Source organism: Lutzomyia longipalpis, chromosome 2 (genome assembly GCF_024334085.1).
Source record: "Lutzomyia longipalpis isolate SR_M1_2022 chromosome 2, ASM2433408v1".
NCBI lineage: Eukaryota > Metazoa > Arthropoda > Insecta > Diptera > Psychodidae > Lutzomyia > Lutzomyia longipalpis.
In genome coordinates, this window is record NC_074708.1 from 26,906,192 (window position 1) to 26,922,721 (window position 16,530).

At 33.3% G+C, this 16,530-nt stretch overlaps 1 protein-coding gene across 6 annotated transcripts in view; it reads right to left on the reverse strand.

Annotated features, from left to right (window-relative positions):
* LOC129789828 (mitogen-activated protein kinase-binding protein 1) overlaps positions 1 to 16,530 on the reverse strand; it is a 61,486-nt gene that overhangs the window by 16,603 nt on the left and 28,353 nt on the right. For 4 of the 6 annotated variants that reach the window (XM_055826878.1, XM_055826874.1, XM_055826881.1 and 1 more), the window contains exons 3-5: positions 8,174 to 8,265; positions 5,398 to 5,644; positions 3,441 to 3,650 (exon numbers count right to left, since the gene is read on the reverse strand). In XM_055826878.1, the coding sequence (XP_055682853.1) occupies positions 3,441 to 3,650; positions 5,398 to 5,644; positions 8,174 to 8,265 (549 nt within the window). Of the gene's footprint in view, positions 1 to 3,440; positions 3,651 to 5,397; positions 5,645 to 8,173; positions 8,266 to 12,352; positions 13,025 to 16,530 lie in introns of those variants that run through there. The other 2 variants (XM_055826875.1, XM_055826879.1) reach the window with 2 other exon arrangements.

A 16,530-nucleotide genomic window follows, 5' to 3' on the forward strand; every position in this document is an offset into this window, starting at 1 on the left:
AGCCGAAACACTGCAGCCACCAGGGATTGTTTGGCATCCATATCAAAAAGGACGATGGCATCATCCACTTTCCGGATCCACTCTTCCGCAAGAAGCCCGTTTTTCTGTCCAGGTTCGAACGCAGGGATAAAAGCCTCCATTTCCACTGCAGTGAGCCGTGGACGTTGAGTCGGAGGAGTAGTCATTGTTGTATTGGTTCCTTTTTCTTGCACAAAACCAAAAAACTCGTCTTCTTCACTCAACGTGTCTTCACCAGTTGCCATGCACAGGATATTCACTTTAGGAATTTCCCTTGTTTTTCACCAATCACCACAATATTTTTCTGAGAAAATCGCCAGAAATAAGAAATTCCGCGCAACCACTTGTCAATTTGCCATAAATTCTCGAAATTTCTGTTTGACGTGAAGTCATCGAAAACAATCGGAAATAATTCGTGTCGGAGAGATCTCTCATGCACACACACACTCATACACACACCCCAGGGGTAGATTTTGTTGCAACATTTACATATATATGCATAAATATAGTTTTTCATAGGAAAATGCGCATGTATTTAGGTCTCTTTTCTTTGTATTTATTTCACCATTTCTTTTCTCCCTCTTACCAACGGGCACCCCATCCGCCACTTTTTCTTCGGCGATGGTCTTTTTTTCCGCGTGCCCCGGGGGCGAACACCCCCCGTTTCTACTCACAGTTTCCCTTTTGGGGCCCTTGACGGCTGCCTGGTGCCGGAAACCTTGCTGAACGATGATGAAATTCTCTTCTTCCAGAGAATTTTGCTGTCCGCCATCTTGCTTCGCACCGTCGATCGCGCAGCTTTTCCACACTTTTCACCACATTTTTTCACTTTTCACTCGCGGTACCACTTTTGTGGTACTTTAGGGATCTCAATCCCACTTCTGATATGTAGTCCAATTAAGTTGGGCTACCTAGAAACTATTTGAGCGGTAGGGCACGGCTAACTAAATGCCCCACATGCGCTCCCGACGAAACTCAGAGAGAGACTGACTCATACCGGAGCGTGCTGATGGACGACGCTCACACGTACATCCACCGCCTAGGACATTTAGCTCGCACATTCCCTCCACCCGCTAGCCATGAGACTAGGGTCTGGAAAAAAATTAGGACTACATTTTAAATCAATGATAATTTTAGAAGGTCCGTCCCTTTTACAAAAATTGATTAGGGAAAAAAAGAAAGAAAATAAAAAAAAAAGAATAAATAAATACAAAAGACAAATAAGAAAGAAAAAGTTTCTTGGATAAATGATAAAAAAACAGACAAATTTTATTTTTATTATAATCAGTTTTTTTTTCAAATTCTGACGTGGGTGTTTTATTCTTTTTTTTAATCCGGTTTTCGTCAGTAGAGCCCGTAGCGCCGAAAGCTCTGGAAGAAGAATTGAGTTTTCCTTCTTAACTTCTGGTTGAAAAGAAAAATCCCTACTGACGAAGACCGGATCAACAAAAAAAAGAATATAATTAGTTTATTAAAAAGATCAGAAAAAACTTAAAGAAATAATCATAAATTTCAATTCTTAACTTCTGTTGTTCTAGATATTTGTAAATCTTCCTGAGAGCTTTAATTTGAACGCTATTTGATCAAAATCAATGAATCAGAATAATAAAAAATATTTTTCTTATTATTCTTTTTGATTTTTAAAACTTTTTAAACGTTATAATTAAAGAAAACTTATTCAAATCGCGTTTTCTTATCATTGAAATTATGAGCAAAATCTTCTTTTTAAGTGCTCCTATTTAAATTTTTTAAATAAAATAAAATAAACTTTGATTAAGATAAATTTTTTGAAAAAAAACTTCAACAGATTACGTCAAAAATTAAATAAAAAATGAGTCTTCAAGTTGAGATTTCTCCATGAAAAAAATTTGCCAAAATTAGCTCTCAATCAACTAAATTAATGAGTCAAATTATTTAAAATAAATTACACTCATTCCGCAAAGCCAAATGTAGTTCGTTCTCATATGTTGTCCAACATCCGTCCTTCATTGCCCATTTCAGGACAATTTGACCACTTGTGTGTTATTCACCCCTTGGTGGGAATTTCCTTCGAACGGAGCTTTTTCATCTCCCGATGAGCAATGCAAATTTATTTCCCAATCGCATTGAATAATTTTTTTCGCGTCATTGTCGCGCAAATTCAAAATATACGATTTTTGGTCAAAAACTACTATCATGCATAAATATACAAATTACTTGCGCACATACGCAGAGGCCCCCGTTTGCCATAGCCTCGATATTTTGCCTGTGATGATGGTGATATTGATCAGCTATTTGCATTTTTCATCATTTTATTGACTTTCAAAATGTAATATTTTATTTCTAAAAGTTCCATTTGGGAGGGTTACGTCTGCAGGCAGCTTTACCCGCAATGCCATTTGCACATTTTCACGCCATCCAAATTGAGAAAATTGCATTATATCTAAATGTATCTCTGGCTGTGTAGCTATATATGCAAAAAGCTCTAGAGAGGAGCGAGATATATCAATACTTGAAATCAATCGCGAGATATTTGTGTCTGATAAATTCCTCGTGCTAAAATACAGACTGAATAGAAATAGTAGCAGCATTAAATTTTACAAGAATTTCTCAGGAACATTTTGCTATTTTTCCGCACAAAATTGTATTTCAACAAAAATTCCTCGTGCTAAAAATTTGTACACCTTTCATATCGGTACATTATATATTTTCTGTCTGTTTTTTAAAAGAAAGTACAAGGCATATGTATCTCAAATTGTATGCCAAAGTGATCACGAAACATTCCTGCAATGGGGTTAGCAATGCGTTTATTTTTTATTCCTCTCTCACTCTATCTCACTTAAATTACTCAAATTGCAACAAGGAGGAAATAGACACATGAGTTTTTTTTTCTTCTTAAGAGCATTCCATGTTTTGCTACACTTTTATGTACAATATATATTTTATTTATAAAGCATATTATTTATATTTAATCGAATGTTTACAAACATGTGCAAATATCCGCGCACATTTTGTGGCGAAAATGCTAATGAAATTGTAAGTGCAAATGGTGCAAATTCATACAAAATTGCTCTTTCAAATAAACAATTTTCCCTCCGCAGCAATATTTTACTGCGAAGTCTGTGTAAGCATTTCCTTATATAGATCACCCATTCTGCTAAATAATGTCAAAAATATCTTTGATATTATTAAATGAATTTTATCTTCCTCCACAACGACATCATTGAGGACGAAAATGTTGTGGTTGTAAAAATTGGAAAATTATTGCGCCCCCCTAACCGAAATGGGTTGAGGGAATCAATGGGGGTAAAATCACCAAAAATAAGCTCTTCAGCGAAGAAGGGAACGAACGAGGAAAGAGCGCGTGCGAGAGAGAGCGAACGAAAGGCAGGAAAAATAAAAATTCAATCAATGGGAGCGTATAAAATTGATAAATAATTTACCTTCCTATTTCCCTCGAGGTACCAAAATTTCACATGTCGATTTCCCACTGTGACAAAATAGCTCCCATCCTCGCTAAAGGTGACTGCAACAACTTTGGCACTCACTTTATTGGACGCAATCTTCACATTTTGCCTCCAGTCGAACACATTAACAATCATATCATGTTGCGAACCAACCGAGACCAAATACTTTCCAGTGGGCGAAAAAGCCTGAAATTTATCATCAAATGGATTAAATATCTCACTCATGCACGCTTTTTTTCTTCATTTTTGCTTAATAGCAACAATTTAATTGCCCAATAAAGAGCTTTTCAAAACACTGACTGATGATAAATTACGTGGATATTAAGTATAATTATTTATTGAGAGGTTGTAAATGAAATTCTTTGTAAAGTTGGGGTAATTTGTGTAAAGTTGTGGTGTATATTTAAGGTAAAAAAAAATACTTTTACTTTTCACATCAAAGGTGTAGAACACTTTTATTTATTTGCTTTAATTTGATTTCTCTTCCAATAAGTTTATTTGGGGACTTTTGGGCCGAAAGCTTTTATGCTTAAACTAAGAACTTTAAAGAACTAAGAGCTTCTTCAAAGAGTTACTTCTTTGATTAGTTTTTCCATACTTCTGGGCATTAATTCGGTAAATAGATAAATAAATAAATAAATAAGTCTATTCTTTAATTAAAAGAAAATTAATATGATTGAATTCTGTTATTAAAGAACTTATAATTGGTTAAACTGATTAAACTTGAAGCTTAAGTCTCGACTTTGTGTTCTTGAGACATAAATCTGGGGTCTGATTAGGCTATTAATTATAAAGATTTATTTGAGTCAAGTAAAAGCTCAAAAACATTTTATTCTTTAACAATTTTATTAAAAAAACAACTTTTGTCAAAACTTTATGATTTCTTAATAAAAAAATTTTTTTTTGACTAGAAAAATCTCAAGTGCAGAATTTTCAAGAATATTGTATGATTTCTAGCTACAATTATTAGAAAATTCTGCAAAATTTTAACGCCAGAAAACTCATAAAAATAACTTAATTTTCATTCAGAAATTAATTAAACTTAAAAAGACATCTTAATCCTTGAACGTTTTATGATAATTCTAATAATTCTTCTCGTTAAAATCTCCTTGATAAAGTTTCTCAAAATATCCCTCTTGCGTAACTTCTTCAATCTAGTTGGGAATTTTTTGGTCAAACATACTAACTAATTTATTATGAAATTATACATATTTTAGCACATTGCAGCTAAATGCTTCGAAATAACAACTACATGCGATAATTTCGGCTGAATATTTCTCTGAATTCAAAATATTATTTTTGTCTGCAAAAAAATCTTCATTTAAAACTTTCTAAGCATGTAATGTTTTAAATTCAAAACATAAACAAACTTTTGCTGTAAAAGTGATTTATTGAGATGAAGAATTTATTGACTTTCTGATAAAATATTTAGGTTAAAATCTGACGGGAGAATGAATTTTGTAAAATGCCCCAAAATGTCAACTGATTTTTATCTATGTGCGCTACAAATAACTTTGGAGAGAGATTATGGCTTGACAAGCTCTGGTTAAAGCTCTTCAAAGTACACACAACATATATTGCATGTGAGCTGTTCTTTCACTCTGGGAGAGAAGATTAAATTAATAGATAATTCTCTCTCCCATCTAAAAGTACCCGAATTATGCTCATTCCAATTTTCTCGCATAACAATCTCCACATGGCGAAGGTATAATTTATTCAGGTATTCACACATTTTCAATTTGATGTAGTAAAATTAAGTTGCGAAGGTAATTTACCAACAGAGTGATTTGTGTATGTGGTTTGATGGAATAAAAGACGTTACCTACATATATTGTTCATTTAACTGTGATAGATTACTCCTCACATGTTGGAGAGTATATAAAAAGTAATTTTGGAGTGATCTTTCTCTATATTATAAAGGTAAAGTACTCACCACACAGCTGACTGCATATTTGTGACCCAGAAATTCTGCCACAACATTCCCACCGGCCGCACCATTCTCCAGATTCCCATTTAGCGGGTCCAACTCCCAGACTTTAATTGCTGGATTTATGCCACATTCACCCGTTGCCACATATCGGCCACATTGGGTAAATGCCACCGCCGTTATGGCTTTCCGAGAAGTATTCAGGAGGTACGTTTGACTTAATTTCTTGGCATTCAGGAGGACCACAGTGCACCTGTTTTGTCCAGAGAAAAGAAAGAAAAAGAAAAAAATTATTTTCTCTCTCTGGAAAATCCCACATAAATTCCCTCTTTCATATAAGAATTCTCTGTACGTGACCTTTGGTCTGAAAATGCCCCTAAATTGCAATCAAACTGCATTCTATCGACAACCGAACATGTCTTTAAAATTTCATGAAGAAAATTTACAGCATAAAGTTTCCCGCCCATTGACTGTGACTGTTGCACTCTGCCCCCAAAGTGAGCTTTTTAGGAACATTTTCCACCCATTCCGCGCATTGTCTTATGTTGTTCTCGATACCTCACGAAATCTAAAATCAATAAATTTACATTTTATGCTCATATTAGACGTGTGTTCGCGACTTTTCAATATTGTATTACATACACCGCACGTTTTAATAGTGATATATTTTTGCACACCAAAAACAGCATAGATATTTACATATTTATGCTACCTTTAGTGCAAATTCTCCTGGTGCAAGAAACGCGCAACAACGATAGACATTTAATCGACCCATGCCACTTATTGACTTGATTAAAAGCCCAACAACACTCATGTGTAAGCTCCATAATAATAATAAAATGATAAATGGCAGTTATATCATGCGCATTATACATATGCCTTTAATTTCTACAAATTTCTAATTAAACGCCTCTGCTCTTGTCTATGCGATTAAACATTCCTCTTCCATATAAAGTGCACTCAAATATTCATCCATGCTGTGACCCAATTAAAATGCCAGAGTAGTGAATTTTGTATTCAAAGACCACCGCAGAAGCTCTCTTTGAATTAAGGCATATTTAGCAAAATAAATTCTGTGGCTTTGTTTGCATTTTTGCCGTATGCTGCTGCTTCTAATTAATGGTAACAGCATCCAGCAGTGGGTCAGGAATATAAAGAAGTAAGATTAAAAATTCAGATAAAAAATTATTAAAGAGGAATTTACGATGATTTGAGGGCACAGGAATTAAAGAAAATGCGATTGGACGTCAAAATTCTAGGATATTTCAGTTCTTAGTTCATAAAAGGGACTAAATATCTAACTAAGAAGGATTAATAAGGTCCTTTTCTTGTCAATTCATTTACGTTTTAATTTCCTGAGCTCTAAGAATAAGGAAAGAAAGGAAGTTACAAATTAGGGAATCTAGAAACGTCAGTGGACTTCAAAATTCTGGTTACAGATCTTAGGAATTTATTACTGGAAACTTAAATCCAGAGGTCAAAAATTTAATGGAAAATCCTTTTAAAATTCAAATCTTGATAAAAATTAAAGAATATTGAATAAAAAGATTCCAGAAGCTCAGAAATTTGAATGGACTTCAAATTTCTAGCTCTGAAACTCAGGAATTTCAGGAATGTACCAACTTTCTCAGCTATTCCATTGAGGAGTTTGAAGGAAACTTAATAAAATTCCAAACCACGCGAAAAATCTTTTATGAATTTTAAAATTTCTGGTTATAGAAATTAATCAATCATGTTTCCTAAACTTGTTTAAATTTTTCGCTATATGTTCACTGGACATAGAAACTCCATAAAGAACATCTCTCGAAATAAAAAAAAAATGCTGTTGGTATACACACCATACGAATCAATAAATTATGCCAACAGGTTTAACACAAATATATATAATATAAAATAAATGTTGAACAAGAAAATGCAAGTCAGCACATTTGTTGGTTGAATTTTCCTGCCAATTTTTCATTCCTCCTCACCCATTCTCGCAAAATAAGTTGTCATTTAACAAAATTAAAATAATTAATATTGCGACTTTATGGTCTATTTCAAATTTCAAATATTTATTCAAGTTTATTTGTAATTTAAAAAAAAATGTATGAGCAATTAATTTAATGAAACAAGCTATTAAGAGAAATATTAGGTGCATAAATCATTTTGTTTATGTTTTTTATTCCGTTGTAAATGTGTGATAAATTCGATAAATTAGCTGTTATTATGTTTCAAATTTTAAACGAATTATAAATGAATTGATTATCTCATATTTTGAATGCTGAATTCTTAAATTTTAATAAAAGAATTTTTAATGATTTTTGTTGTTATTTTTAGCATTCTCCTATTCTTTATTTCAAAAGCATCTGCGAATAAATATTTCACAGAATTTCGCAAAAAAAATCTCTGATTTTCAATTAAAGTGGAATCTTCTGAATTTACAGAGTGACATAACTCATATTTTTCTGCGATCACAATCTTCCGTTTTTGTGTTGGTAAAGCGATCTGCAAACTCATCGCAATAAAGAAATATTCCGTAATAATATTCTGCAATGATTCTCCAAAAAAGTCTTAAAAAACCCGCAAAAATAATTATTTGGAAAGTCAGTTGAATTCCGGAAGTTTAATTGATGCGGAAAATACACCCAAAATTATAACTCTAAATGATCACAATTGGAAGCCCCTCGCGCGGTACAAGAGAGAAGACACAATAAAAGGCAAGAACGGGTGAACTACGCAAAATCACAATATCTGCAATAAAGTAATAAATTTTTAAAGCATTACAACAACGTTAACTTACCCAGCTGGATAGGCCAAGATGCCAGAAGTGGGTGACACATCGAGAGCTGCATTGCTACAGACGGTAAGCCCCAAGACTTTCTTCAGCTTTATCTGTTTGCCCCACCGAGAAGAAGTGAAAGAAAGAGAGAAATGCATATAAATATTTTTTGTCCATCATATTTCATGTGAATTCTTCATAAGGTTGTCTCTTTGTGGAAGAAATTGGTACAGAAATGGAGGGACGCCGCGCAGAGAGGGTGGGATGATTTAGTGGGATGCCTGGCTTATGTACCCATTTGTAATTTTCTAATCAAACCACAAATTACTATTATTGTCTTGTCATGAAACTTGGTCATTCATATAAGGCCTTTTTCTATCACACACTGAGATGATGACGTGCTGTATGTATTATGTACCTCTCTTTGAAGCACAACAAAGTACTTCTCAGTTAGAAACCTTTTGAAATTCCTATCTCTTCTAGTCATTTAATATGAAATGGTTTGTTTAAGGTTTATGCGAATCCTAGTTATGACTTATATTCTTGACAATTTTCTTATCTAAAACGCAATTCTTAATTTTGCCGTATAGATGACGCTGATCGTACTAATAGAACTCTGTCAATCGCCGCCATTTTGATTTTTTAGTTTTCTATCTTCAATTCCTCGTATTTTTGGCAAAACTTAACCATTTTAAGAAATTCTTGCAGGGATTTTTTACAGAATTTAATTCTGAAAATTAATTTCAACATACTACAGTCAATGACCCATCATCAACATTTCACCAAAGTGTTGTACTTTGTGTCCCACTTTGAATGTACCGTGATGTGTGTATAAAATGCATTCATTGCACCTTAAAGTTCCCGCACAAAATCCCTCTCTCTGGTGTTACTGCTAAATGTCTCCACATAGGGCCTAGAGGCCATGATGGAACCTACTCAAAATTCCACTCAAGCCATAATGGTGTTAAGTAACAATAAAGGTGAGAGAGAAAGAAGAAATTCTACCGAGAAATCTCGCACATGTCATTGTACTTATAAATGTGACGAAGGTATAATATAGAAAAAAAAAGTTATTCAATGTGATTAAATAGTCAAACGGACACACTCATCAACACTTCTAATCAAACACCTCTTTTCCTCAATTCCAAAGATACACAACAAAGAAAAAGAAAATCAATCAATGCATATACGGTAAAGGTATATTTACAAACATTTATTGAGCAATAACTCCATCATATAATACATCTTCTTCTTTAAAACCCCAACAAACATTCATTGGCTTTTTTTTCTACAACATATAATGTTTCTTTGGCTGATGGTTTCCAATCAAACTTCCGCTGTAGCATTTTGCCAATTACTTATTCTGCACTGTAGGCACACAAAACTGTTAATTAAATAACAGACGGCAATGAACTTGGGCTGGCTAATCCGCCAATATAATAATATTGCATGGAAACTAAACTTGACGGAAGAAACAAACACCCAACATACATACATAATACAAAATCCTTATCAGTTTCAATCGCATTTCATTCATGGTTTGTATTTCCTTGGCTTTTTGCATAATTTTAATAAAATTATACATATTTGAAAAGACTTTTCTTGTCCATTGATCATTTTAATATTGTATAAAGACACTTCCCACGAGTTTTCTTGACAATCATGTCTTTTTTTCTGCATGATAAACCAGTTTTCTGCATCTTTTCCCAATTCAATCACACAAAAAATACATAATTCAGTAAATCAATCTGGGGCAATTGAGAGATAAAAAAAAGAAGTATAAAACTTCGGAAATCACAAGAGATTCCAATTACCAAGGAACTTTGAGCTTTCGAGAGAAAAAATGCGCTGTATAGATATAGAAAAGTTTAATTATATTGTTTGGAAGTTTTGGCAAAGTTTCCAATGAACTTTGGCACAATTGCGAATTGTTTGATGTATGTAATGTGCAAGGAAAAGAAAGTACTAAAGATTCATAATATGATATTTTACAAACATTTTGAGGTCAGAAATGACGAGGAAAGGAAGTTTTCTTACTTTGTTATAAAGTTCAGTGAATTATTTGATTTTTCCCGCAAGAGGGTTTTTTTTGGCTTTTTAGTGGCGCCATCTAGTGCCAAATTCAAATGAGGCTAATAGGGTTCTTTCTTTTGGGTTTTTTTTTCTTCTCTTTAATCGTATAAATTATTGAGATTAATTAACTCTGTATGACACAATTTAAATACTTTAGTGACGGTTTTTTTTGTTTTAACTAATCACACCTCCTCATCAATGGTCATTAATCAAAGATGTGTGAAAAAGTAGAAGAAAAAAATGTAAATTTACATAATGAACGATGAATGTTCTTTTGAGAAGAAAAATTATGATAAATGGTCCATATTATGTACATACACACAATTTTTCTGCATGCAGAACACAAGGTGAGGAGAGAGCAATCGTGTTGGGAGACTTTCATTGAATATTTTATGCTCTCCACATTGAAATACCATAAAGACTCCACCTCACAAAACACTAAATAGTCTAGTTTTGTTCCATTTACTTGTTAACGTGTAAAATATTTTATCTCCTTTCATGCTTCGATAGTTCTTTCTCATTTTCTAATACGTAATAATTAAATTTTAATATACATTTTTATTACACACCTCAATTGAAAAGATCTTTTTTTTTTTGTTAAAGATTTTTCCTCTCATCACTCATAGTTTTGTCTATTGTTTTCAAAAGAAGAAGAAAACTTCCCAAAGTTCCAAAGCTTTTTCTCTGCAAAGTTCCTATATACCTCCTAACCTATATAAAATGTTCTTTGGCGTATTTATTTCTCTTTTATTGTCTAGTAAACTCTCATTTTTTTTTCCTCCAAGAGACATCCATCTTTTTCCCCACCGCGCTCCATTCAATACATGGACAAGATGAAATATTAGATTTGAAAGCCAAAAAACCATGAGACACTAAATTCACGAGAAGAAATCTCTACGCAGATGTGTAACGTATCTCAAATGGAATTCCAACGTGTGGGTGGATTTGGTAGTAAGAAATGCTAAATGAAAATTAGATTATAATGTGAAAATGCCATCCAGATAGGCACACATTTTTCATTTTAAAAACCCATATGCGCATAAACAGAAAAATCAATAAATTGAATATTTTGATTTTCAAATCGTGACAAATGTTATGCCCATTTTTCATGAACTCTCAATAAGTCCATTGATGACAATCACACAACGAGAGCACATTGATCATGTATCTGAAAATCTATTCCTTTTTCTTTCTTGCTCTTTCTCTCTCTGTATTCAGGGTGTATTGTTATGGCGAATGGTTATTTCGTAACGTGAGAATATCTATCCTAGATGGTGACATTTACGTTGTTTTGCAACGAGAGAAATATTTAAATGAACTTTAAGCAAAAATTCTGTCTTTACAACTTTATGATCACAATAAATTATCAACAATTTTGTCTAAAATGTTATTTGTATTTAAAATAAAATAAATGTTTATTTATTTCAAATTATGCTCTTGATGGCTTAATTGGTTAAAGCTCGTGTATTCCGTCTTGAAGTCCCAGGTTCGAATCTCATGAATGATTGTTTTTTTTTCTTTCTTGTAAACTATCTTCGTGAATTCGGTTCCTTTTTCTAAACGGAATTAACAATTAGAATACTTTAAGACCCTTCATCAGGCCCACCAGGTATTCAACACATAAAAAAATCAAAGATCTCAATATAAAGAAAAATCTTTGTGAGTCTGATGAAACTTAATTTATTTACACAGTGCAAGAGCGAATCCCCCATAATATTGTCACGATGAATGCATATTTCTTATAAATATGGGCATAAGTTAAATAAATTCACTATGTCACTGCTGGAGTGCTTTCTGGAGAGAAGAAAGAGAAACAAACTCATCTGTTTTATTTTTTCTACTTCTTTCCACTGAGCCACATTTATGATTTTTGTGTAGGAATAATGACTTAAAAATTTTCATCTTGGTTTGTCTTTTTCTTTTGCGTATTTGTTATTGGATTTAACACTTTATACATTTTTATTATTTTAACTATAATAAAGTATTTATTATTCTTTTGCCTATTTATTTTGTCGATTAGATCATCATGCGCGCACTGCTTGAAAATAGTTTTGCTTGATTTGACCAAGTTTCCAGAGTGACACGATGGTGAGCTTTTTTTGGCGACGACGCAAAAAGATAAATCACCTGATATGCAGCTATATCCTCATTGCTGAATAGTTGATTCGGTGATGAATTTCTCGGTGCAAACATTTTGATGAGGATTTGATTTATTTTACTTTTTTTTTTTAAAATAACAAGCAATTTAATTTATAACTTCTCTACACATTAATTCACACAAAACACAGATGAATTAAGTAGAACTTTACATTTTTCAGCATCACACAACACTGTAAATCCTCTGGTTTTCACACTTCCATGCGGAGAATCTCTCAAGACAATATATACTTAAACAATATACTGAGAGAGATTTTTTTTATCTTAATCTTCTTTTTTTTTTGCTTTTAGTTGTTGTTTTTTTTCTTCTTTTTCTTCTTTTCTTGTATATTAAATCTTCATCGTAGTCACGGCAATTAATTAGTCGTTTCAAGGTTGACAATTTGTGCATAAATGACGCGGAAAAAGCTAATCACATAATCCTATTGATGTTCCTTTGGCCATTTATTGCACAGAAATTAAACTTATGGGTTAAATAATTTTTTTCGGACATTCACGCGGACACCGCGCCACAATGTACGTGTTTATGAATATCGGATGGAAGTTACCGTAAAACTAAACACACCAGAGGAAAACAAGAATTCACTTTGGTATCTTCACAGCCATATAGCAAACGCTACATTGGTAGGTGAGTTGAGCAATAATATAAAACCTCAATGGTATATAGCCGAAGCTACATAGGTACAATATCTCTCACTCCCAACTCTTTCCCGCACCCATACTGCCCCATCCATTCATGCACCGTCACTACATCATACCCAATACACAATCACACACCTCGCATATCCAACTGCCCAGCAAGCAAAATATGACGTTATGCTAATAAATAAAATTTACCCGCGCCGCGTAGAGTATAGGGTGTTGTGTAGACTTTCATCTAACTCATCATACTCATGTCCAAAAAAAAAACTTTGTAAAGTTTTTCATCCACTTTTCACCTCCTCCAACACCAAAGTGAAAGAAGCAATCAATACCCGTAGATTTGGCGAAAACGTTCAATTAATAAAAAAAATCTTCAAGTGTTGTGGCCTTGTGTACGCGCAAGAGGAGAAATTTTACCTGTCAGAGATGATTTGCACTGTACAACGTTTTATTATTTCAAATACAATTAAGAACAATGAATTTGTAAAATATAGCCACTAATTTTCTTCCCCATTCACTTCATCGCGCCAATCAAATACCATTTGAGTGACTGATTTAGATAATTGCGCCTGAAAAATAGCCCATAATGAATGTTGATATTTTACAAAGCTTCCACAGAGCTTTATACTGTGTTGGATGTTAAAATGTGGATGATTCGATTTGCTAAAATGTCCATCAAATTTTGTAAAATTATTTATGATTTAAGTATTCATTTTACTCCGTGAAGGCCTGAGGAAACTATTAATTGGAATCGAAATGTCGGCCTGATACAGAACTATCATGAATATTTTGAACAGTGATTAACAATATTGATTGATTTGAATTTTAGAGAGAATAAAACAAAAATTATAGAAGAAAGACAGAGCTTTAAGAAAAGCTTTTTCTTCAAAAGAGATTGTTCTTTTGTATTCAATCGATGTTCTGCTTTATTTTAATTAATCCATTGTGTATCGAAACACAACGAATTGACAAAAAGAAAGTCAATCATAACGCGTCCAGTTATAAGAGTTGGTGTCCCACAACGTATAGAAGTTAGTTTATGCGTTATAATACGATTTGTGATCAGTATTAGTAGGCAAAGTTGATTTTTTTTGTAAAATTCAGTAATTTGATGCATAAAAATGGTCATATCTCAAGTTCTATAAAACCTACAGAAATTTCTTGACTAGTTATGGAAAGGTATTGAAATAAGCTATAATCTGACATATGTTTCGATACATTTCAATGTCACCACTAGAACACAAAATGGCGGATTTTTGTTTCACCAAAACAGTTTTTGGCATTTTTTATCATGAAGGAATAGTTCTAGAGGTTTCTGATGTTCTAGAAAGTTGTAGAGTTTTGCAAAACCTTTAATTTGATACCAAGTTGAGCAAAATCGGACAAGCAGTTCAGGAGATATGGCTCTTAGAACTTTTCAAATTCAAGAATTTTTCAAATGGCCATATCTTCTAAACGGCGACATAGATTTTCTTCATTTTCGGACTGGTGAAAGATATTGAGTCAGGCTACAACATATCAAAATTTAAAAGATTTGCCTAATGGGGATTCGGAGATATTGCCCCTTAAAGTTAGGCAATTTTTGTTTTTGTTTTTAGCGCCTCTTGCGGACGTTTTTGAAACTTGAAATGTTCTAGACAGTTGTAGGGCTTCTCAATACCTTTCATTTGATACCAAGATGATCAAAATCGGTCAAGCCGTTCTCGAGTTATATTGAAAAAACACTTTTTGCTTTAGGCCGCCATATTTGCTAAACCGCTTGACCGATTTTCAAGTATGAATTGTCGATGAAAACGTCTCACTGAGCTCTACAACATACTAAAATTTGAGACCTCTAGCTGGAAGGGAAGTGGTTGACAGTATTTCAAAATGGCGGATGGCGGCCATCTTGGATTTTGAAAATGCGAAAAATGAAATTTTACACCCACATTTCTATAGAAAACTTCAAACCCGAAGTCTCTATCTGTTACCGTTCTCGAGCTATAAGGCAAAGTTTGGACCACCGGCAGGCCGGCAGGCCGGCCGGATCAAAAATTTTCCACCACCATTTTCGTAATGTGGGATGTCTAAAACGTGCTCATACCAAGTTTGAGCCCGATCTGAGGTGGTCGGTTTTTCCGACGATTACAATACTTGGTGTTGGCCACGAAGTGGAACACCAACTAATTAAAATTCTTCTAATCTTATAATTAAAACTTATGACTTCTTTCCTAATTGAAATTTGTTAAAAGATGTCGCCACTAACTCTTCGCCCTCTGGTGAGAAAATTAAAAAATCTCCCCAAAATTCATCTAACTAATTTTATTTAAATCTCCTGTATTTTTATGATTCACAGGCACCCAAAAAAACGTCAATAAAACACTTCCTAAAAATAAATAAAACCTTCAAAAATACTTCTTTGCCATCAATGCTCTTCCTTGAATATGTTTTTCAAGGAAGATAAAAAAATCAAAAACATTGATATGAATTTTATTGGGCGAACCACCCATTGATTGATAGAGAAAAAAAGTATTTAAAAATCGTTTCATAACTCATTTGTTTGTGAGTTGAGGAGTAAAAAAGAGATAAAAAAGTGTTTAAAAATAAAGGTGTGTGTGGTGTCTCTTTTTTTTTACTTTACTTCACTCCACCTTGTTCATTTTCCTCCTTTACCATATGTACCCATACTCTCTGGCTGTCTCTCCCCCGAAGATATCTTTATTTGTTATCTTGCCATTTTTGCTTCTGTGCCATTTTCTTCTCTCTTATTTTTCCGCAAGCACACGTCTCATTGTTATACAAGAGAGGAGATTCAGAGGGATATGTGTTTGAGCCACTGTGCCAACTGACTTTTCTTTCTATCGCACAGCTAACGTCTTTTTTTTGCATCTTATTGTTTCTTAAGCGAACAGCATGGTTGTACACGTACATACAGAAAATGCAAAATGCCTCCTATCGATCACTATGTGGTGTTGATTATATTAATTAAGTGTGACACACACTACATTGAAAAATCTCTTACATACCAACTTCTTAGGTATATGGTAGTTGTTGCTCAAGCAAAAGCAGCCGACAATTGCGTTGGAGTTTAGGTATTTCTATGTTTGGAGATCATGTCATTCTCCATGTCTCTCCCTCATACACAAACATCAAGTATTGGATCACTGAAATGTCCGATTCTCAATGCTTTTCTTGCATTTTTGTTGTTAAATTTATAAAGAATATTTAATTTCTTGAAAATATTCAATATTTTAAGGATTAAATGTTTACAGCGCCATCTCTGCACCGAGTGATCAAGCAAACTTCTATTCTTCAACTAACATCACCATTCTCAATAGCAAAACGATCATTTCACTCCAATTGACCCAATTTATCGTAATTGATAAATAATATATTCTCACAGTACGAGAGGTACTTTCGATATTTAAATTTTTTCCTTTACATACATAACAAACTCCATACATTAATTCACTTCTATTGTTCGTATTCGCAACTCCAAAAGAAAACCAAATGCGAGAAAACATTGG